Source organism: Oxyura jamaicensis, chromosome 2 (genome assembly GCF_011077185.1).
Source record: "Oxyura jamaicensis isolate SHBP4307 breed ruddy duck chromosome 2, BPBGC_Ojam_1.0, whole genome shotgun sequence".
NCBI lineage: Eukaryota > Metazoa > Chordata > Aves > Anseriformes > Anatidae > Oxyura > Oxyura jamaicensis.
This window is the reverse complement of record NC_048894.1, coordinates 89,055,741-89,077,807: the sequence shown is the minus strand read 5'-3', so window position 1 is coordinate 89,077,807 and position 22,067 is coordinate 89,055,741. Positions and strand designations below refer to the sequence as shown.

Here is a 22,067-nt window from a genome sequence, read left to right as displayed (position 1 = left end):
TGGAAATTCAAGCTGTTTGTCCAAACCATGCTTCTGCTTTTCTTTCTGGAGAAAACAAGCTATCCCTGAGAAGTACTAAGGCTGTAACACACTTAAAATGCTATCACTGAAGTAGGAGAAGAGAAAAGACCGAAGGGCAATGCTGTCACGTATGAGCAAGCATGCGGAGAACGCCAGCAGGAGCTACGATCAGGTCACAGGGCCGAGGTTGGGTCACCATAACGCTCTTCGTGATATCACCTCATGAAGGCAGAAATGATATGTGAAAGGCACCCTTTCATTATCTCCCAACCAGACGGTGTCAAAGGGGTGAACGGGGACATGCACCACAGCAGGCCTGATAAGGTATCACATTCAAACCCCCTGAGCAGGCAGCTGCCCTGAAAATAGATCCTTTGTTTTCCCAGAAGGGAGAGCAGGTACTGCGGCAGCCTACGGAGCGCCTCTCTCCTCCTTTTCCCTGCTATGCACAGGAAACAAGGAAAAAGATCCTTCCAGCGGGGAGCTCAATGCCGAAGAACAGCCGACCTGCCCCTCCAAGGGAGGGATGCGTGAGGGCGAGTGTGCTGTGCCCGACCGACTGCCACCATCCACCCGTCTGCAGGCACCAACAGGCAGCGGCTGCATCTGAAAAATCCCATCTACGGGGCACCAGCCTACACGGGCTCAGAGGAACCCAGCACCAGAAAATACAGGAGGAGGAAAGAAATCCTCCTCTTCTGTGTGTGTGACTCAGAAGGAGGTGTTTGCAGCTCTGCACGCGGCACAGCAAGCTCTGTAACTCCTGAAAGAGCTGCCTTGCTTTGAGGAAGCTCTGCTCTGAAACACCACTCCTGGAGCTAAAGCAGAACTGTAACTTTCTCCTTCTCCTGGGAAGAGACTTGCCTACAAACCTGCCCTCCAGGAGACGCTGGTACAAGCTATCAAAAAGCACCATCAGGTTCAGGTGCTCCACGGAGTTCAGATGAATCACCTCTTACCCCAAACCATCTCATGAGAGATGAGAATTTGCCCAGACCAACTGGTGGCCCCACACCTAACATTTCTGCCTCAGTCCTCACAGAGCACTCGAGCACAGTCGCAGAGACCCCAACATCTCTCCATTTGCTTCCGACCACACAACGGGTCTTGGGGACGAGGGAGGTAACTCATTGCCCAGGCCCCTGGCATCTTATTTTACCCACCACTCTTTTTATAACACATGGGGCTGAAGGGCCTCTTCATCACCCCAGCACGACTAGCATAACGAGAACAACGTCCAGCAGACAAAATTCACTCGTTGAGGCAGCCACTGAGCAGAATTTACTTCTGCTAGAGGCAATATTAGTTTCTTCAGGTACTGAAGGTATCTGTGGGGCAGGTAAGAGGAGAACACGTTGCTCAAGGCAGCTGTTCCTCAACTCCATCTTTGTCCTTCTTGGTCAAAGCCTTTCGGTGGCATTCTACCACTATGTGCATTAGCATACACCAAATATATATTAGATGCTGCTGGAAATTAGGAAGAAGAAATCAGTGCAACTGTTTTCAGAGCTTGGCAAAAAACAAACAAACGAACAAACAAACAAACAAAAAAAACAATTTCACTAAAACCTGTTGTTACCCCAGAATGACTCTCAGGAAGAGTACACGACCCTCTCAGCCTGGCAGCTCCTCTCCCTGTCTGTTCCCGTTATGGTCAATGGAAGGAGAGCAATTCAGGGCAGGAGCATAACTGGGATGCTCTGAAGTGCCCTCTAGACAAACTCTGTTCACCGATGACAGAGGGAGTCTAGAGGCTAACGCAGGCGCCAGGCTGCATGTCTGGAGTGACCGGGAGGCTGACAAGAAGACGACTCATGGCAATGATACAGCACTAAAGCTTCACCTAGAAGTTATTTTCAGACACACACCACAGCTAGGAGCAACTCAAGCAATATGGAGAAAAACAAAGGCCAGTGTCTTAAAGTTCCCTGTCAGCTGGATTAGGCTTGCAAGGCTCCTATGTCCTTCCTGCAACAACAAGAGGGAGGAACTAAGCCCATGGTGTTTTGTTGGTGGTGGTCTTGGCTTGTTCCTGTTGTTTTTCTAATTAAAAGAAGTGTAAAAAGAAGAAATAAGGGTTTTCAGTCTCCATAAAGCAGATGCAATTACAAAAATGCTTCTTCTGTGGAGCATGTGCCCCCCATTTTCACTACAGAGAAACTTAGGGGCTGCCTGGGCACCTCTGGGTTTGGATTGCTTGGACATCCTGCCTCCCTGACCAGCAATCTCAGAGGGTGGCTGGACATGGTACCTTGCAGCCCAGGGTAGCAGGGAGCTATTCCAACAGGTACCAGCAGCTCAGATGTTCATCTAGGTCCTGACAGTTTACACCAAATTACATGAATTTTACTGGCTTTAAAACCAAAAGAATCAACCCTGTAGCTCTACAGTTAAGAAAACTCCCCCAAGGTCTAGTAAAGATATTTGAAGGGCAGCACGTTGACGGAGGAGCACAGAGCAGAAAACAGCTGCTGGTTAAACCACGCAACACCCACAGCACAGGTACACGTCGTAAAACAGCAAGACCACAGCGACAGCAATGCGCAGACCGGCAGCCTCCGACAGAAACCCCAGGAGACAGAGGGACAGCTACCAGGGCACCCACAGCAAATAATCGAGGGTATGCGTGGGGCTGTGCATTACACTCATCCCTCGCATGAACCTTTGGAACATGCTGCAGTGCATACGCATGCCCAGGCTTTACGGAGCTCTGCTGAGCGTGGTTTTTGCTCCCATCTCCCAGAGCACACATCCCCCAGAAATACTGCAGTGCTACCTGGGCAAAGACACAAGGAGGACTTTATTTCCTCACCTCATCTTTCCTAGACCTGAAATATTTGTAATACATCAGAAATTAATGAGCACAAATGAACAATGGATGATGATACTCCCTTGTGAGGGATGCACCCAAAGATTTTCAGGATACTGTTATGTGCGATGCTAGACCATTCATGCAAACATGCCCACGTTTGATATAGCAAGCTTTTCCTCACTGTAATAACATCAAGCAAAGCACAGAAGTAGAAAAGCCTTGTGATGTGCCTGATGCTCTTACAGAGACCACTCATACATCTTCCAAGCAGCAAGCCACAGAAGAGCACTGGCAGCTGGCTGCCACCATTGCCATCACCCTCTGCTGCACGGAGCTGCTCATGGGGCCCTGGCACCTGCAGAACAAGCTCTGCAGCCAGGCAAGGGCTGAGCTGTAAACCTGGGCCCTGGGGCACAGTGAGCAGACCCCAGGCCTCCTCCCGTGTCCAATATGCCAAGGAGCTTCCCACACTCTCACCTGTCCGTGTCACAAATGAGGCCAGGCAGTAAGCAAACCTCTCCAGTGGCATCTGACGTTGAACAGGCTCCCAAACAGCCAGGGAACCCAAATGGGGATTACAGAAGCAAGGAACACATCCAACAGTTCTATGTCCCTCCTCAGGATATCAACAACTTCATGCACACCTCTTCAGGTTTCAATAGTAAGACCAGAGCTAAGTATTTAATGTCTGAAAGGTTAAAAGAAACCCGATCTATAATGCCATACATACCAGGCTCATCTCGAACTGCTAAATATGAATTGACGTGGCTTGTGACATCCCACCCCTCACAATAGCCTGCTGGCCATCCACAGGAACTTCTGCTTAGGTTTTAAATTAATAGGTGGCAATTTTACCTCTTTGGAGCCTGATTATTTTTTTCTTTATTGAAACTTGCATGGGGAAGAGAGAAACTTAACTGAGATGTTATCACTGTTAAACACAGGAGAGGGCAACTAACAGAGTAACACTAGGAAATATGAAAAGCTGTGAAATAAAGGAAACGATCTACATTACATTTCATGATGTTTACAATATTGCCAATGAAATACTCCCAAAATCCCATCCACCCCTCCCATTTCCAGATGGAGATATGATGTCCCTAGCTTCATCAGACTCATACATGTACAAAACCACAGTGACAACCTCAGTGATCCTTCCATCGGTGATCACGACATCTGTTTGTGGCATATCTGAAGCAGATGAACATTTTATCTAACCTTCTGAAGGTGCCATAGAAATACTTTGCACAATAGTACATGTTTTTGCTTGCATCTGAGCAGATACGCTCACCAACAAGTCTCACAGAAGGCAACATGTTACATCAGAGCCGTGCCACCTACTCTAAATAAAGCCCCATAGTCCTTGGGATATTTCTTTCAAGAACCAAGTTGATACGCGTCCAATTTACAAATTAAATCATCTTCACTTATACAGAAATAAAAGCAGCTGCACATGAAAAAGATCAAAAGATGCAAATAAGAGAAGAATAGGATAGCTGAAGGCAATAAAAGAACAGCAAACATTATTTCAATGGCACGATGAAAACTTGAGCAACAGGCAATCCAGCAGTAATAGAGATACGAGGCCATACCCAGAGCAACTGGATCTTAGCTGCTAAATTACTAGACAGGGCATTTAACATTACATTTCATTTTTAAAAAGTTAAAACTGGATGAAAAAATTACTTGGACTATCTTACGAAACCACACAGATACTGTATCACCACCCACTGTAAGAGCTTGAGACGGTAACAAAACTTAACCGACTTGTCATTACACAGACACTGAAAAAGAAGCTATCCATGTACCGGGCTTCACAGTGAGCTCACAAAAAGTTAGAAAACGGCATCAGTTTGAGGCATCAGTGACCATTTTCCTTACTGTTTTACAAATAAGTAGACTGAAGCAGATGTATGATCGTGTGACTGTGTTTCAATGGTACACATACATTACCTTCTTTAAGCTAAGAAGAAATAAAACACCGTAAAACACAACTGAGCGTGCATTCCTCTGTGGTGCATGCCCGTCAGGTAACAGAACAAAACCATCCACATGTAGTGCATGAAAAAAAAAATCACACAGAAGAGAATACACACAGAAAATGTTTCCCTATTTCTTGCACAGGATCTCCCTCAATAACTCACTGGGGAAAAAAGAGCCCATCCAATCTCTAGACATGTAGAGGTTTTGTATTTTGAGAGGCTTAGTATGTTGTTAGTACCGAACAGGATGTGCAAAGTTTCCTTATGCCAAATCTCTTCCAGAGCTCCCACTCCAAAGCTCTACATGGGATGGATTCACTCCAAATAGCCTGATACCTCCTTTCCATAGCAGCACAATTCCTTCTTTATGGACTAACAATACTTCTGCTCTTCTATTACACTAGAAGTATGCTGTACAAAAAAATCATCCCTAATGCACTGCTTTCTCTACCCAAAAACATGAGGAACAGAGTCACAACTTGCATCACAGACACTTCCAGAATCACCACACAACTCCATACATTTTAGCAAACCAAGAGCTAAAATCTACCGCTGACCGAGACAGATTCACAGCATGGCTGAGGTCGGTAGGGACCTCTGGAGACCACCTGGCCCAACCCCTGCCCCGGTAGGGACACCCAGAGCAGGGTGCCCAGGACCATGTCCAGGTGCCTTCTGGAGACCACTAAGGAGGGAGGCTCCACAACCCCACTGGGCAACCTGAGATGAATAATACCACGTTTCTATACATCTTTAATGTTGATGGCCTCTTCAGTGTACCTGATTAGAGACAAGTGGCAAACCAAAGCCTATTCCAACCATGCATCTCAGAACTGAGCAAGGTAGTACTGCATTTACCTTAACTCCACAAAAGCAAAAGCAGCGTCCCTCCATCTTCCTTATGAAGAAGGATGAAATCAGCAGCTGGAGTGAGAACGACAGCCAAAAGAATTACCGACATTTCCTATTCCAAACCCACAGCATCTAAGTAACAGTTCCTAATTTCTCTTCCATAATCTTAAGTGCTTAATTGTCTTTTATTGATGCATTTCTAACAACTTTTGCAGGGCAAAGCTTGAAATAGGCCCGAGGTGTGTATTGTCCTAAGAAAACTAATCCGCACCAAATTCATTTGGTCTATATCCTCTGATGGAACAGGTTTAGAGGCAGGAAACAAATCACTCCATTCTCATACAAGCATAACACTAATTTATTTGAAGACACATAGCATGAACTTAGCCTTTTTTTCCTAGTCAAGGGCTTGAACATGCTGTGCTTCAGTCTGCAGCAAGATTAGTCCAACTGTCTTAGATACACCAAAAGACTAAGAGTTGCTTTGCCTTTCAGTACAAAGGCTATGAAGTAGGAAATGCAAACAGCTAGAGGGAAACTATATGAAAACTAACTAGGGCTACTGATGCAACTAAGAGGCTATAAGAAACTTTTTCTTTTTTTTGGCTGTTTTTCTTTTGAGAAAACTACACCAACTCCTGTATCTAATGAAATTTAGGATACCTCCTCGAAGATCTGGGGACTGTTAAGAAACAGTAAAACCAAGCTTGCCACATTCATGTCTAGCAGCTATGTAGTGTTAATGATTTCTGTAGATCCCCATCTTAGCAGGACAGCTACAAGAACCTCCTCCCCTTCACACTGCCCAGGGGATGAGAGACCCCCAGCTGCCCCACCTGGGTGACCCGAGATGAATGAGCCACAGTCTGGGAGAGACTAAGCCCAGGCCAGCCTCCGAGGGGAGAGAGAGGCTGCATGAATTTACTATGACTTTAAATTACAAGAAAAGGGTAAATCTAATCCCAACAACGGCAACATCTCTTTTAGATGTGAAAATTCAGAAACTGAAGGGCAGTATACTTGAGTAGTTCCACATTAATTCAGTAACTTAGTCCAGCTTTTCTTTCCTGAAATTTAATTCATTAGCAGAGGCATGGTATTTTCAAATCACTGTGTAGATGGTTACATAGACAAAATAAGGCCAATGCTGTATTTTGGTAAAACTGGCTAATCTTCAGAAAGACGTGTGGATAGACTGCATGAAAAAAATATCCACTTAAAGAAAAATCCACATATCAGTGACATGGAACTTTAACTCATTTTATATATGTATATATTTGAAACAAGTCTAATTTGGCTTATATCAGGGAAAAGGAGGGAAACAAGGCACCATATTACATGTTTACCTGGCTTTATGAAGAGGTGGTTTCCTTTAAGGTGCTACTGAAGATGACTTTTTCGTTCGCTTGTTTAAAAATAAAATTTGTTTTAAATCTTCTCATTTTTTTAAGAATCAAAAGTAGATTTATTCTCCCTTGCATTTTTTTTAGCACATTATTAGAAAAGTGAATTGCAATGGAAATGTAAGCTGTCATTAAAAGAAGTCATAAAGAGGATACCCCAATTCAAAGATGCCTCACTCACTTTCTGCAGCACTTTCAGGAGCAAGCCAAGTCAGATAAGCTTCCACATTGCAACACAAAGCTTCCCAAGACAAGAAAAGCATCCCACTGCACGCTCCACAGCAGTCCTTTCAAAACTGGAACGAGCCCTTTTACAACAGGAATTCAGAGCTCTAAAGCACAAACCCACTGCTCACAGAGGCTTTATCTGCTCTACAGCTTCTTGGCTGTTTCGCTGCAAAGCCTACTTTAGAACTGCAATTTACATGAAACACAGAGGCAATTCCTGGAAAGCTCCCCGCTTCGTCTCAAACACCGTCTGAAATCATACAGAACCAGCCTGAGTTTCCTTGGTGAGACCAACAAAGGCAGGCAGATAACAGGTTATGAGGAAGAGCCGAGGTGGATCCGACAAAGGAGGCTGACTATAACCATGCACTAGGAGGTCAATAGGAGTCCCATACTGCCGTTTGAAGAGGTCTACATTTTGAAGAGAAGCACCGTAAGTTATCTATACAGATAAATTTTCAGAAAGCAATCTGATCAGGAGACTGTGGGGTTTCACTTAAAGCATCTGTATTCTACATTCTCAGTGAAACCAATTTAAATAAGCCTAAAAAGCTCAAAAAGGTATTTTTATCATAGCCTTTGCAGCTATTTCATGATTCACTCAAGTTGAAAAAAAGCTATTTTGTTACATTTATTACATCCAGTATTACATCTAATAGGCATGTTGTTTATTATCGTCTTTTAAGCCAGGGCTTTTACCAAGTAACAGCAAGAATCACAGGAAGCGCATCGTGATTACAAATCCCTAATGCGCGCGGGATCCCTATGTAGCACTATGAAATCCATGAATCACCATCTCCTCTGCCCCAATTATGCTAAGAACGCATTTGATCAAGCAATTTCTACTCACCTCTCCGTTACCAGCAGTGCACAGAACTCAAAACCACAGCGCTTCCGACAAATTCTCAAGGCACCTCTTTTGTTCCCCTTAAATTAAATCTGAATCGGTTGCACATTTTGCTGAACTGCTAATGCTCTCCACGTGTTCTCTCTCGCCAACAGAAAATGTTTTCTATTAGGAATGCCTAACGTGGAACAGAAAACCGTAAAATGCCCTTCAACCCATCCAAAGTACCTCTTTTCTTGAGACTTGCATTTGAGCGTATCAGTCAAGCTGGCCCAAATGAAGAGCTCAGAGGAAAGACCTAATACCACAATTAAGCTTCCTTTAGGAAAACTTTTTAATTAGACTCTTCCTCTTGGTGCATTTTGGACAGCCGTACACAAGAAAGCTGTTTATTTAAAATTCAATAAGCTATTCCTTTTAAGAAAAAAAAGAGCAGAAAGTTTCCACGGCTCAGCACTCATGGAACGATGGGGAAGGGCAGGCACACCGGAGATCCACTAAGCTCCAGTAAATCTGCAACAGCCTACGTGCGAAAGCCAGGAGAATGGGCTTATGAAGCAGTTTCGATGACTAATAATGAAGTTAGATTATACATTTAACAAGACCCTTACAGTAATAGACTTGTATGCTGTGTAAGGACCTACCTGGTTCACGCTACAAAACTTAATACTCAGGTATCTATGCACATCAGTGTTTTTCACTTAGCAACAGATAAAAGCAAGGCTTCACATAAACGCAGGACGGGGCTGTAACTATACTAAAGTGTAATTTTATAATAAATAAAAAAATGGTAACCAACCAAGGTCGTTTTGTTTGCTTTTCCATTTTTAATAATGGACCGATATGAAGGAGAAGTAAAATTTAATACACCTTGCAACATTTCCCGTTCTTCCAAGCTATGGCACTCTGGCCAATCCCAGGCCCACCCAAGTATCCAAAATTACATAAACCATCAATATTGGCATTCTTCTGGTATCACATTGTATTAACACCTAAAATCTCACTTTTTTTTGGCAGAAGCATTCCAAGCTATTGTCATGGGTCTAACCCTAACTCCTTCACAATATTCACAGTAGCACTCCTGAGGATTCAGTCCCAAACCTAAATGTTTTAAAAGAGGACATAGGACTCCTGGGCAGGGTACAGCACACAGGTACGCAAGAGCAAACGGTGCCTTTTCCCTCAGAGGCTACCCAGGATTTTCAGAGGGAACTGTGGAGAAGCAACCGACAGACCCACAAAGCAAGAAGGAAACAGCAGCTGCAGCAAACAGCGCTGTCCAAACAGCCACGCAGCGAAGCTACCAAGCCCTGCGAGAGCAGAGCTCAAACTTCACAGCAGCTTTAAACCTTCCCTGTCAGAGTCGCTCTGACTGAAGTCTTCCATTTAGTTTCAAGGGCAAAAGTTTTTGGCCCTGCTGGGGTTCTCACTTCAGAGCTACATCGGATTTTATCAGGGCTTCGGCTGAGCCCTGGAGATGTTAAATACATACAAATGAAATTTATGGTAAGGCACAACTAAATGTAAAAAAGGAAAGTCACGGGGCTGCCAAAAATACCAGAAAGACTTTTCCCACAGGGTATTAACTCACAATAAATCTAATTGAAATAAAAAGCTGAATTTCACAGATTTGGGGAAAAAACAATTGACATTGTAAAATATAAGAATTGATCTTCCTCCACTAAGGACCCTTAACGTCAACAGGTGCAAGAACACCCCTGCAATTTTCAGTTACCTACATTCTGTGAGCAAAACTGGATTCATCAAATCTTTTCATATGAAAGAATGTTGTAAATATGATAGTACAAAAATTCAATTCATATTTGAAATTATCTTGTAATTAGTACTGACATTTTAATCAGGATCAAGCCAAAATGGGAAACTAAGTAGAGCTGTATTTAAATGAAAAGTTGTTCCCTGATCCTGAAAGTCCTTCAGTCTAAGCATGTGACAAGAACTCAATCTGAGAGAAAATAATATGTATACCAATGCATTACATTGAGTTGAGATGTTCTGGAGTGACTGGTATGCAACGGAGCAGAAAATACTTCTCTCTAGCAACTTCCACAAATAGGTTATTAGGCTTCATTCCCTGCCCTGCTAAAAGCAACAACAAAACAATTACAGAACAAACAAAAACACACCATCGCATCTGATTTGGGATTTCCTAAAGCTTCCCAAGTCTTAAAAAGTACTGGCCTGGAGTCACTGCATCCTCTGACACTAAGGCCCCTTGAATTCCCTGGAGAACTGAAGCCACTAACGCTGGAAAACTTTACTTGGACATCCAAACGTAAACAGGCGCGCGTTTCCCACAATTTAAAAGCAATCACATATTAGAGAGAAGACGACGTTGGTACAACTTCCCAGTGGGAGAATTTATGACACGGAACCTATTTCTGTATGCCGCTTGGCCCTTGGAAGCGATTTACAAGCCTTCAGTGCAAGGATGGCTCTGAGGCAAGGGCACTACAGAACAAGCCTGCACTTCTCAGAAGGCAGCCCTAGCTAGCCGGCGGTGACTTCGCATAGTCTGAAACACTTCTGACCACAGCGCTTTCCAGGGATAACATGAGGACAATTGCAATTCTAACACGGGTGGGTGGGACTGAAAGAGAATAGTCAAAGCAAGGTGTTTTCATTCCACATAACGTGATCTCAGATTGCTCTAGCTCCTGGATTCTGCTCCAAATACGTAACGCATCTTTTAACCTCAAAACCTAGTACTGCTATTTCAGAAGAGCCCTATCAGGCAGCTGACGTGAAAGTACGCGCAGGATGAAGGCAAGCAACCAACCGCTGACAGAGAAACAACCCTCCTGTCCTGTGACAAGTCTGACAGACACAGTTTATCACACAGTGCCACTACTAACAACTGCACGAGGTTCCCGACTGTTTCAAACGATCACATTCCAAAAAATAAGATACATTTAATAGACAGAAACAAACAAGGAGAGAACAGAAAGCACAGTATAACAAGCTGTGGGCTGAAACAAAAGCTTACACTAAAAATCTACACTTCAGGAGGGGCGCTGAAAATTACAACCACATCTTGCATTTGGCTTTTATGCCTGTAAATGAACCGTGCCAAAAACCCACATCCAAACACACCTCAGCTCTAGGATGCTGAAACCTGGACTCGAGTCTTGCAGCCTGGCTTCCGCTGTATTCAGCACTGAACGCATCGCTGCTGTCAGAGCACAGCGGCACCTGACAAAGGAATACACTTCCACGCAAGAACAATTACAATATGTGCACAGGAATATGCCTAATTGCCTGCAGGAAGCTTGATCGCCAACGGATTAAAACCAAGTAGCCACACGGAGAAGCTGGCGACAATTCCTGCAACCTGGGAAAATTATAAATTTTACATTAAAAGTGGTTTATAAGACGTCAATATAGGAAACATACGGAATCTTCTCCTGCCGCACTGGGCTATTTTGCTAAAGATATTCACAGACCCAACACAAACAAGCTTCGCCAAGCTCTTCGTAATTTCATTCAGATTGATAAAATCAGCCCAGGCTCTGCACCATCTCTGTTTCTCCTCCAAGACTTAACACGCAGGCTTGCTCTACTGCAGTTCTCCAACTCAACGGTAGTAATGGGGAATCTGTTCCTGCACGACGCAGCCCGAAGTTTGCTCTCAATGGTAGGTGTTTGAGGAATTCTGTAGGTTGCTTACACTCGGTTCAAATTCCCATAAAGGCCATTTCATAACACGTCCTGGGGGCAGGGGAAAGAAGTTCAGATGTACTTAAAGCCTGAATCCTCCAACAGCAACAGCGCTGTGGAAATAACACAAACTTTGACTTTCTTCTTTTATTCAGGAAAGTGTCTATGTTCTAATGCTTCAGCTGTGAGCTCTTAAAGCAAAACCATCCACGAGGTAAACAAGTTAGGGTGTTGAATCTACTATAGAAAAATTGAAAACAAATCAAGCAACTATGGCATGTAGATACAGGATTCGATTTTAAACCAGACATCTCTAACATCTCTCTCAACATCACCCAAACGTGAGCATGAGCTTTGCCACTAACACTCCGTGAAGCACTCTGGTCTATACAACAGCAGAGAACAGGAGCTCTGTGACAGCACGTCTGCTTCCACACAGGCAATCTTCAAGCTCTTGGGACACACATTATTAGTTCAGACTTGTCCTCGTGACAGCACTGTTTTAACCAGGGGACTTCCAAGACACCAACACTGCGATAATGACTGTAAGCAGCCAAGATCTGAAAGACGTGAAGCAGTAAATGTTACACGCTATTAAAATGCTGTAGCTGCTGTCAGCCAACAATACCTCAGATTTCCTTCTCAGTTTAGAATACAATCTTCTTTAGGCACATACAAAGGCAGCAGCAAGACAAAGAATCCAAAATTCTCCAAAGCTTCGCCAACCATCACACTTCACTTTCAAATACCACACATCTCTGGGCTGTTTAACACAACTAAACAACAATGTATCCAATAACAATTTTAGAGAGCAGTAAACACAACAAGGAAATGGATGTACTGGCCTACTCTCCTTAACACAGCAAGCCTGATTCGTATTCCCTAGACGTTCTTCCAAGGGATCCATTTTGTCTATTTTTTTTTTCTCTTTTTTTAGGCATGTGGAACTTCACTTACCGATGCAGGCATGGACTCTCACTGACAGCTGGGTCCTCAAAATTATACTGTGCTTCTTGCCCCTCCTAAAAAACAGAAGAGAAGAAAAATATATGAAGATGTAGGGAGGAGGTAGAGGAGTTGTGAACGAAGGAGTTTAGTTGAGCTTGGGAAAAAAAGGATGAGGGACAGCGTTGTGGCTTTTGTCTTTGTTTATTACCATCCAATTGTACCTTAACTGACAACAAATTACTTTTCTTTAAGTCAAGTCTGTTTTGCCCTTGTAATTACTGCTAAGTAATCTCCCAGTCTTTATCCCAGAGTTCTTTCATCTTGTTTTCTCCCTGTCCTGTTGAAGAGGGGACTGCAGCTAGGGGTGCGCCTGGCAGCTAGTCCAAGGTCAACCCACCACAACGATTCTCTAGACATCCGTATTAAAGAAGTATCAAGCGCTGACTGCACATGTTCATTTTCACATCAGTACTTTAAAGCTAGAGTCAGATGTGAAAAGAAAACACAAGGTCAAGGCAGAAGTTGCTTAAACTTTCACAGTTCTGCTCACATACCCTGATCTGTCATTGAAGTCCATGAAGTATATCCTGGGCTGCACCAAAAGCAGCGTGGCCAGCAGGGCAAGGGAGGTGATGTTCCCCGTTCTGCTCGTGAGACCCCACCTGGAGCCCTGCGTTCAGCTCTGGGGCCCCAACATAAGGAGGACACGGGCCTGTTAGAACAGGTCCAGAAGACGTCCATGAGGATGACCAGGAGGCTGGAGCCTCAGCCATATGCTTCATGATTCTGCTGAGAAGTTCAGGGATCAATCTTTCGCAGGGACATCCAGCAAAATTTCCCACTGGATGTAACTTAATCAGAACAAAACCACCGTTTTCCAGAAAGTAATAAAGGTTCTTCCCCACCTTGCTGTATTTCACCTTCCTGTTCATAGTTGTTTTGAGGAACAAGAATATTTGTCATCATTTTCAACAATAGAATACCATGCTTTATGCTACCTGCCAGAAAACTCTGCAGGGAAACCGTGTCAGTAAAGCAGTGACAGATACTTTCAGAAAAACATCACTACCAAAAGGAAATAGGAAAAAGAAGCACAATAAACAATTTATGAAGTGGTTAATATGAAATTTTGTACCTGCTAATAAATGACTTGGTTCTAGTTTCAAAATGGCAACCTTTCTATCTAATTAGGTTAAAAAAATAAAAGTAAAAATAAAACTTTAAATCAAATCAGTCTTTAGTTGTTCTGCAAAGACAAAGCAGGAAAAATATCTAAGTTGTCTTAATACTGCTGCTGGCTGGCAGGTCATTCAAATTGCCAAGCTGCAATATGCTCTTCCCCCACAAAAGCAGTCTGGACTTCAAACTTTCCTGGAGAAATTCCAGCATTAGGACTGACTCCCTGCCTACCTAAGCTTCTCCTGCTGCTTCAGCTGGACACCGTGCTTTGCTGGGCTTCACGTCCTGTAGGCTGCTCCCAGCTGCCCCTTTCACCAAGGGTACCAGGACACCTGGGGAACATTCAATTCCAAAAGTACTAGAGGAATCTCTGACACGGTAGAAAAAGATGTTAATGCTACCATCACTTGCTGATGGTTCAAGTTCACCTGAACAAGACTCGCTGTATTTGTACTACGGTATATACAGTAACTCAAAGGATGGTAGGATTCTACCCACCCCCCATTACTTGCGACAAAAGGAAGAAATCCTTTATGGAAAGAAAAGATTAGTGTTTTGTTCCAGGTGGTGGTGGTTTTTGTTTGTTTGTTTATTTCCCCACCCCTTCCTCATGGTTTGCTTGACTTCCTTTTTTCTTTGACAGGAAGGGCACCCAGGACTCTTGGGCACCTTTGCCAAAACAACCTAACACTGCCACCTTGCCCTTTACTGCATCCCCTGCCCTCCCCAGCACCAGATTCAGTGCAGGAAACTGCTTCTTTTCACCTGCCCTTCCTCGATGGACTTGCTTAGCCTGCCTTATCCTGGCCCGTCTTATCTTCAAGGGCACACAACAGAGTTCTTCATGTCACTGAAACTTCTGGAAATCCGAAATCATTTTGCTAAATTCCTTGGGTCAGATGCTCTGATGAGCTTCATGAAGAAGTCTCTGACTGCCAAGCTACAGTTGTATCCGCTCAGTTACGAGGCAAGGAAAGAGCAGATTAATGCAGTACGCAGTCAGTACAGCAGCTAACTGCTAGCTGTTTCATCTGCTCTCAAGATTCAAAGCTCTTGGCAAGCTGAAGTACCCATCCTCAAAGACAACATCTCATGGTAAGGTCCCAAGACAGCTGTGCAATTACATTGCTCCTCACACACACAGCTTCAAATGCATCAGTAAGCCCACTGACCTTGACAGAACTACTCAGAGGCTATTCATAAGCTTCAACTCACGTTTCTTTGAGCAAGGAAAATTATCTACTTTAATGCACTAAGTCTGTATCATCTCCATTTCCTGGTCTGCAATGCATTTTACTAAAAAACTTAATAAAGAAAACAGGGGGAGGAGAGAACCAGTTTAACACATACATTTCAAAAACAAAGCAAAATCCAACAAATATTGCTCAAAGTCTTTTTTCATTTCCAAAATTTCTTCACAATGACCATGGAAATTCCCTTCTCCATAAACATTGGGGAAATCGCTCAAAACTGGAGAAAAACTCAGGAAGGAAGAAGGTGATGACAAAAGAAGTAACACAAGTCTCAAGAACGACGTTGAAACATCGAAGTAGGAAGGAGATCCTCGGAATTAGGCAGAGCCAGAAACAAAGCAACATGAGAGAAATAAAGACTAGTCCTTCCTGCCAGTCCTTTACACTGAGCAAAAGGCTCTAGCTGTAGTTTAGGCTGAATTTTCCAGCCCGGGCAGTAAATCTGCTGGAACGTCCTATTAAGGGACAAGAAAGTTACATGCAAGGCAAGTCAGGATTTAAAAACTTGCTCTCAATGCAGTTAAACAGAAGTTCTTCTTGCACAATCCTCTCATGATCATACCAAAACTTTACCCCCGCTCTGAAACCAAAGCAAAGCTCATTTGCAGTTATTCCTACTGGTGCCCACAACACTTTATGTTAACATGGAGGCTGCCCTACCAAAACCAAAGGCCTGGAGAAGAGGAGACTGAGAGGGGATCTTATCACTGCACACAAGTATCTGAGGGGAGGGAGTCAAGATGATGGGCCCAGAACCTTCAGTGGTGCCCAGCAACAGGACAAGAGGCAACAGGCACAAACTGAAACACAGCAAGTCCCATGGGAACGTGAGGAAAATCTTCTGTACCGTATGGGTAGCAGAGTGCTGGCACAAGTTGCCCAGAGAGGCTGTGGAGTCTCCTTCCCTGAAGGTCTTCAAAACCCACCTAGATGGGATCCAGCCCTGGGCAGCCTGCTCTGGGTGCTCCTGCTGGAGCACGGGCTTGGACCAGGCAGCCTCCAGAGGGCCCTGCCAGCCTCAGCCACGCTGTGGCTCTGAGACGGACAAAGGAAACTCAATCCTTTTTCCAGAAAGCGCCACCAACCAACAGTAAATAAAGGCAGATGACAGAGAACCAAACCAGCCTTTGGTTGCATTAACTATGACATACGTAAACTCGTATCAGGTTTCTGCAAGCTAGGTGACCATACGGTAGCACTATTTCTGAGATTTCAACTCCTGCACAGGGAAGATCCATTCCATTGGTTTAAAGCCATTATTTACCTTCCAGCACAAGCCAGTGGGGTGGTAAGCTGCCAATTCAGGGCATTCCCCCGGAATTCCCCCAGTGTCAAGTTGTATTTCCTAGTATCCAGAGTGTGATTTAAATGAAACAGCTTACATTTCTACCTGAAAATCAGAACAATTTCTTATGGAGATGTTCTTTACATACATTTCTTCATTTATTAAGAGCACTAACAATTACACAAAGCAAGTGCAAAGGATAGGAGTTTCAGATCTTTCTGTTAAAAGACGTCTGCATTCCTCCCTCACCCTTTACAAAACAAAGGAAATCTACAAAATTTGGTTTAGAAAGCCAATTAAGCCAACAATTTAAAGCTCATCGCCAACAATTTAAAGCTTGTTTTCGCAGATCAGTCTGCCTGCTCCTAGGTGTAAATTTCCACAGTATGACAGAGCAGTTGCACTAAAAGCAAGAAGGGTTCAGAAATATATGGGGGGAGAAATTACTTCAAATAAACAGGTGTGATTTATTTGAAACACATCCTATGCATGTCATAAAGACTATACTTCTACTCTTACCGAGGGCTTACAAGGCTTGCAGCTTTCTTAGCATGACTTTTTGGTGGTGGTGGTGGTGCTTGTTTTGTTCTTTTTTGTTTGTTTTGTTCTTTTTTGCTTGTTTTAATGTTCAGGAAGTGCCAGGAAGTATCTAATAGTTAATTTATAGCCTTAAGAGCACTAACAGGGTACACAAATTTTACATCGTGTGATGATGTCAGATTCTGCTAAGATCTACACTGATACCAGATTCATTATTGCTATTGGATTAACCTCACTCTCCAAAAGAGAAGACGGCTGTACTTGAATAAACAATTACACAAAATATATATATTTTTTTTTAACCTGGGAGGTAGCAGTTCCTCCAGCTCCCATCTGAGCATCTCGCAAGACAGCCTAGATATAATACAAAACAAATTCTAAATGTTTTGATTTAAACTGACAACAGCAGCAAAGGGATCCCAAGTCCAGAGCACTGACCTCGTCTCCCCATTGCTCTATTACACAGGGCTAATAACACAGCTTACATTCTTCCTCCTCACATCCACACTTCCTCACCCTGCTCTAGGGTGAGGACCACTGAGAAGAGGAACTGGCTCACGTCTGTATTACATTCAACTTGTGAGACACCATTTAAAGTCTATCCATTAAAGCTTACCCTCTTCAGGTTCACCAAAAAAAAAAAAAAAAGGTAGAATCAGATACTGGCAAACAACAACAGGTTGCCAAATGGAGGTAACTAACACTGCAGCTGTTGCCATTTTACCCCAAGGAGAGCATCGGGCTGGATTGAAAACTAACCTCAACTCAGCACCTGCGTACAGCTACCAGTTCACAACAAGCACTGGAAACGTTTGCAGATTTGGCCAGCGCATAAACCCAGCCCAACCTGACAGCTTCCCACATAACAGTTCTGCATCTACTACTGCCTGATGCAATGATCTAAACGTTATGAAAACCTGTCTAACACAAATGCTGCTCTTAGGGGAGGGTTTTCAGAGCACACATGCAGAACACACGCTTCACATTTTCTTTGAGCCTCTCATAGCACTCAGGTTTCTTGGTGTGTACCATCACCCTCCCCCAGTAATCACATCCAGGTTTTTCAAGAGTAGCAGCTTAATGAGAACAGCATCCAACAGCAATCCCTAAGCTCAAGAACAAGCCACTGCCTCCTCGGAGCAGAGCCGATTGCATGGGCAATAGAATGCCACCAGAAGCAAACACGTGGCAATGGGCCTTCCCTAAAGCGTGTTATTTTTACAATGCAGCTGGCTTTCACATCTTCATTTCAGCACCTACACATGTCCACCTTCACTTGCACACACCTTTCAGACAGTGAAAAATGCTCCTACAACAGGGTATTGCCTCACACTCACTTCACAGATTAAGTTATTCCCAATCAGAGGAAAACAAACTATGCCTTGTTGAGCGTATAAAGGATGGAATTTCTGCAAGAGTTCAGGCACTCAGGTCTATCAGGTTTTCCCTGTAAAGGATATGCAAGCCAGCTCGTACACAAGAAGAAAAGTGTTTCTTAATCTGCCATTCATCAGACAGCATAACTCTGAGTTTTTGATTTCAAAGCCACTCAGATGTGGTTTGAGTGCAGTTTCAACTTGGTATGCTTCCCCCTTCAGTTGTAGATTGAAGAAATGCAAAAAAAAAAATCTGATACTTTAAAAAAAATGCCGTATAAAAGCCAAGAGCATGCACGTGCATGGAGAGAGGAATTAAGAACCTATCTGAAAGGATATTAAGAATCTATCATAGTCATAACCAAACAAATAACCTTTGAGGTTTGTTTGTTTACTATCCGACCATTCAACTGTCACATTCTCATTAAATAACAGAAACAAAGGGGTTGGGAGTGTGTTAAACGCTAAGAAACAAACGTCTCAAATGCTAAGATTCACCTCCAAGCACACTACACTTGGGTGACAGCAATAGTAGCTCTTTCTGCTACAAGAAATAGTTAGAGGGAAACACACAAATCCATCTTTAAATGATTTCAATAGACTTTCCTTTCCTACCTCAGGTTTTCCACCTAAAAACTTAGACTGAACTCATAATGCGTCTGCATCCTCTTGCAAGTCATCTCATTTCACAGAGATTTTATTCGGAGCACTGCTGGGCAGTAACACGTGGACTAAAGCAACAGCCATTCAACAAATGGATAAAAGTAGACAGACCAGTCAGATGGCCGTTCGTTCTTTATTTAACAACAATAAATAAAAATAAAGAAATACACCCTCAAACTTTACCAGTGCAGGTAGAAACAATCCCTACAGCATGATCCCAAACAGAAGACTAAGCAGGCAAAACGCTGCAGACTGATCAGTGAAAGCAACGGTAGCAATGGAACAAAGTATGCTGAAACTCAGAGGCACTTTTTCCCTAGAGATTACGCCAATGTTATTACATTCTGTATTTTCCAACATGAATATAACAACTAACTGCCCCGTTGCCTACTAACAACCTATGCACCACGCAGGAAGCAATCTGTGAGTGCCTGGGTAACTGCGGCGGGAAGGACTGCACACAGGTTCCCACTACAAGGTCACAGCCTTTACAGCCACCCGCTCCTCCCAAGCACAACGGTAGCGGGGCAGAGTTCTCCTTTCTCTTCCTTTTAAAATGGAAAAGGAACTGGATGGAAACAGAAGAAGATGAGAAACATCAAAAAGGGTCGAGTAAAACCTTCAAGGGATTCACCAAGTATGTCTCCTGATCCACATCAATGATGCATCATTATTCTTACTAATGTATTCTGGGGAAATGGTGATAAAGTCTTCTGTGTACTTTACCACAAAGCAATCATTTTTGCCAACAAAAAGTGAATCACTTTCATACGCCATGAAAATGTAGCAAGCCTCATTGGGGGGGAACATCTGTTTCATTGGTTCTTTTCAGTAGTTTCTGTGCAGGCAAACTTCAGGAGCTGGAAGATGAGAATCTCTGTCTCGGCTCCCTTCCCCCTGCTTTCTGTATCATCACAATGGTTATTTCTCTGTTTCCAATGCCTCCTTTTCCACACAGTAAAATGAGAATTTTCTAAAGGCCCCTGAAACACCTCAGGGCTGTCTGCTGCCTTCACAGTCTGACAGCGAGCAGTTTTCAAGAGCTGGCCTTGTTCATGTACAAAGTCTGGTGTCCCTTCCCTCCCCAAAAGCGGAGCAAAATCTCAACCCACATACACTTGTTCCAGCAGTAAGTTTATCTTGTCATTTGGGGAAACGCTGTTGTCATTTTCAGTTAAAGTTCCATCTTTATTTTTTGCATGAAGAAAACACAAACTTTATGAAATGGCCAAAAATAAAGAGATTTGCATTAGAAGTCTATTGTGACGATAAGGCTGCTTCTGGGTTAAAGGAAAAAAAAAAAAAATAAGGCTTGTTTCCTCACTTCTTGTCAATTTTGCATAGTGTTCATCTGCAGAGATAACATCACTTGACCGATGCTTTTCCAGCCTCAAGTCACGTATTTCCCGTTGCTGTCAGCAACTGTCACACTCTGGCTACGCGCTCCTCACAGGCTACTCTAGACTAGGTAATTCCTGGTCGTGTGCTATTGGTGTCACCTGCACTTGGACACTCACAGTGCACTTGGATTTTCACTTGAAGCAACAGATGTCTTAAAATAATCAGGACTTTGGAAAAGGGATATTAGAAATGCCTTTACTGAAAGGGTTGCGCAGCCTTGGTAGAGGCTGCCCAGGGAAGTGATGGAGTTACCACACCTGGAGGTCTTCAAGAAACATGTAGGTGTACAACTTAGTTGCATGGTTTAGTGGTGGACTCAAGTACCAGGTTAAGGGTTGAACCAGATGACCTTAGAGGTCTTTTCCAACCTGAGGGATTCTATGATCCTGTGCTACTCATCAGCCACAAACCTTGGGACTAAGGGGCAAGGAAGAAAGTGAAACAACTCTCCCCTTGCTGCATGACCTAGCGCTTCCACCTCTTCCGGCAGAGCTCCTCTGGCGCTTCCAGTCACGCTGCGGGACTCAGCTTTGCTTCCAGGAGAACAAAATGGCAGATTGAGTTCATCCGAAAAACTGCTGTTGCAGGACAGAAGCAATGGGCACCCACACAGTAATCTTCGTTCTCACAAAGACCCCTACTAACTTACCTGAGACGGACTCACAGTACTAAACACAGCTCCCATTTTTTCAAATTCAATCAAAAATGGAGTTTGGAAAAATGGCGTTTTAGCAGTTTCTACACAAACTTTTCCCTTCCACTAGAAATCAGGCTCTGATACCTTGAGGAGGAAACCCGAGCTTTTGCAATTTTTCCAGTTTAATTGATGATACTAAAAAAAATAATCTCCTGACAATGAGATGTCCCAAGGTGACAGAGAACACCCTTCAAAGAGATGTCCTACTGACCTAATCAGCCAGCTACACTCTTTCTCAGAACGCCATCAGTTTAACCAGACTCAGCAACAACTGTTTGAAAGCTGTCCTCCCTTGCAGTAGGACACACGCGTGTAAGTACATGTACCTAAATATAGGGTCTACTTTGAACTGATCGGTATACTTCCTCAGCTTTTCCTTCTGCTTTTTGGAACTTTTCTATTTCATATCTGGCCAAGGCTGCTTCATAATCTGACATCTTAAACAGCATTTTGCCCTCAAGCCAGATCTTGTTTCTTCGTATCAATCCCATTTCTGAAATAGGCTTTGCATTTATTGCTGGGCCACCAGTGCTTTTGCTAGCAAGCATAATTACTGAGCAATACACGTGAAAATGCAATTTAATATTTGCTGTGCTTCTTTATGTTCTTAACCCTGGCATAGGTCACTAGTTCCATGGCTTCATTACAGGAGAGCCTGGGCTGCTCCCAGATTTGCTGTGGTTTAAGCTGTTAGTTCCTCACTGCAGGTGAAATGGCAGATTCTTTTATTTAGTTTTTAAATCAGAAGTGGATTATTACTACCTTCGTTTAGCCAGTGGGAAAGCAAATAAGCAAACAAAAGCCACACACCAAGAGCACGGGTAGATGAATTCCCGTGGGATAAACAAGAGTGGAACTTGCTTATACAAACCTACTTTGTACTTACCACAGGCTGAGTAAGAGCA

General features: G+C 43.5%; 1 protein-coding gene across 4 annotated transcripts in view; it reads right to left on the bottom strand.

The window, feature by feature from the left end:
* The window catches only part of FHOD3 (formin homology 2 domain containing 3), a 410,832-nt gene that overhangs the window by 348,320 nt on the left and 40,445 nt on the right, over positions 1 to 22,067 (bottom strand). For all 4 annotated transcript variants that reach the window (XM_035317954.1, XM_035317955.1, XM_035317956.1 and 1 more), the window contains exon 3: positions 12,778 to 12,842. In XM_035317954.1, the coding sequence (XP_035173845.1) occupies positions 12,778 to 12,842 (65 nt within the window). The remainder of the gene's footprint in view (positions 1 to 12,777; positions 12,843 to 22,067) is intronic.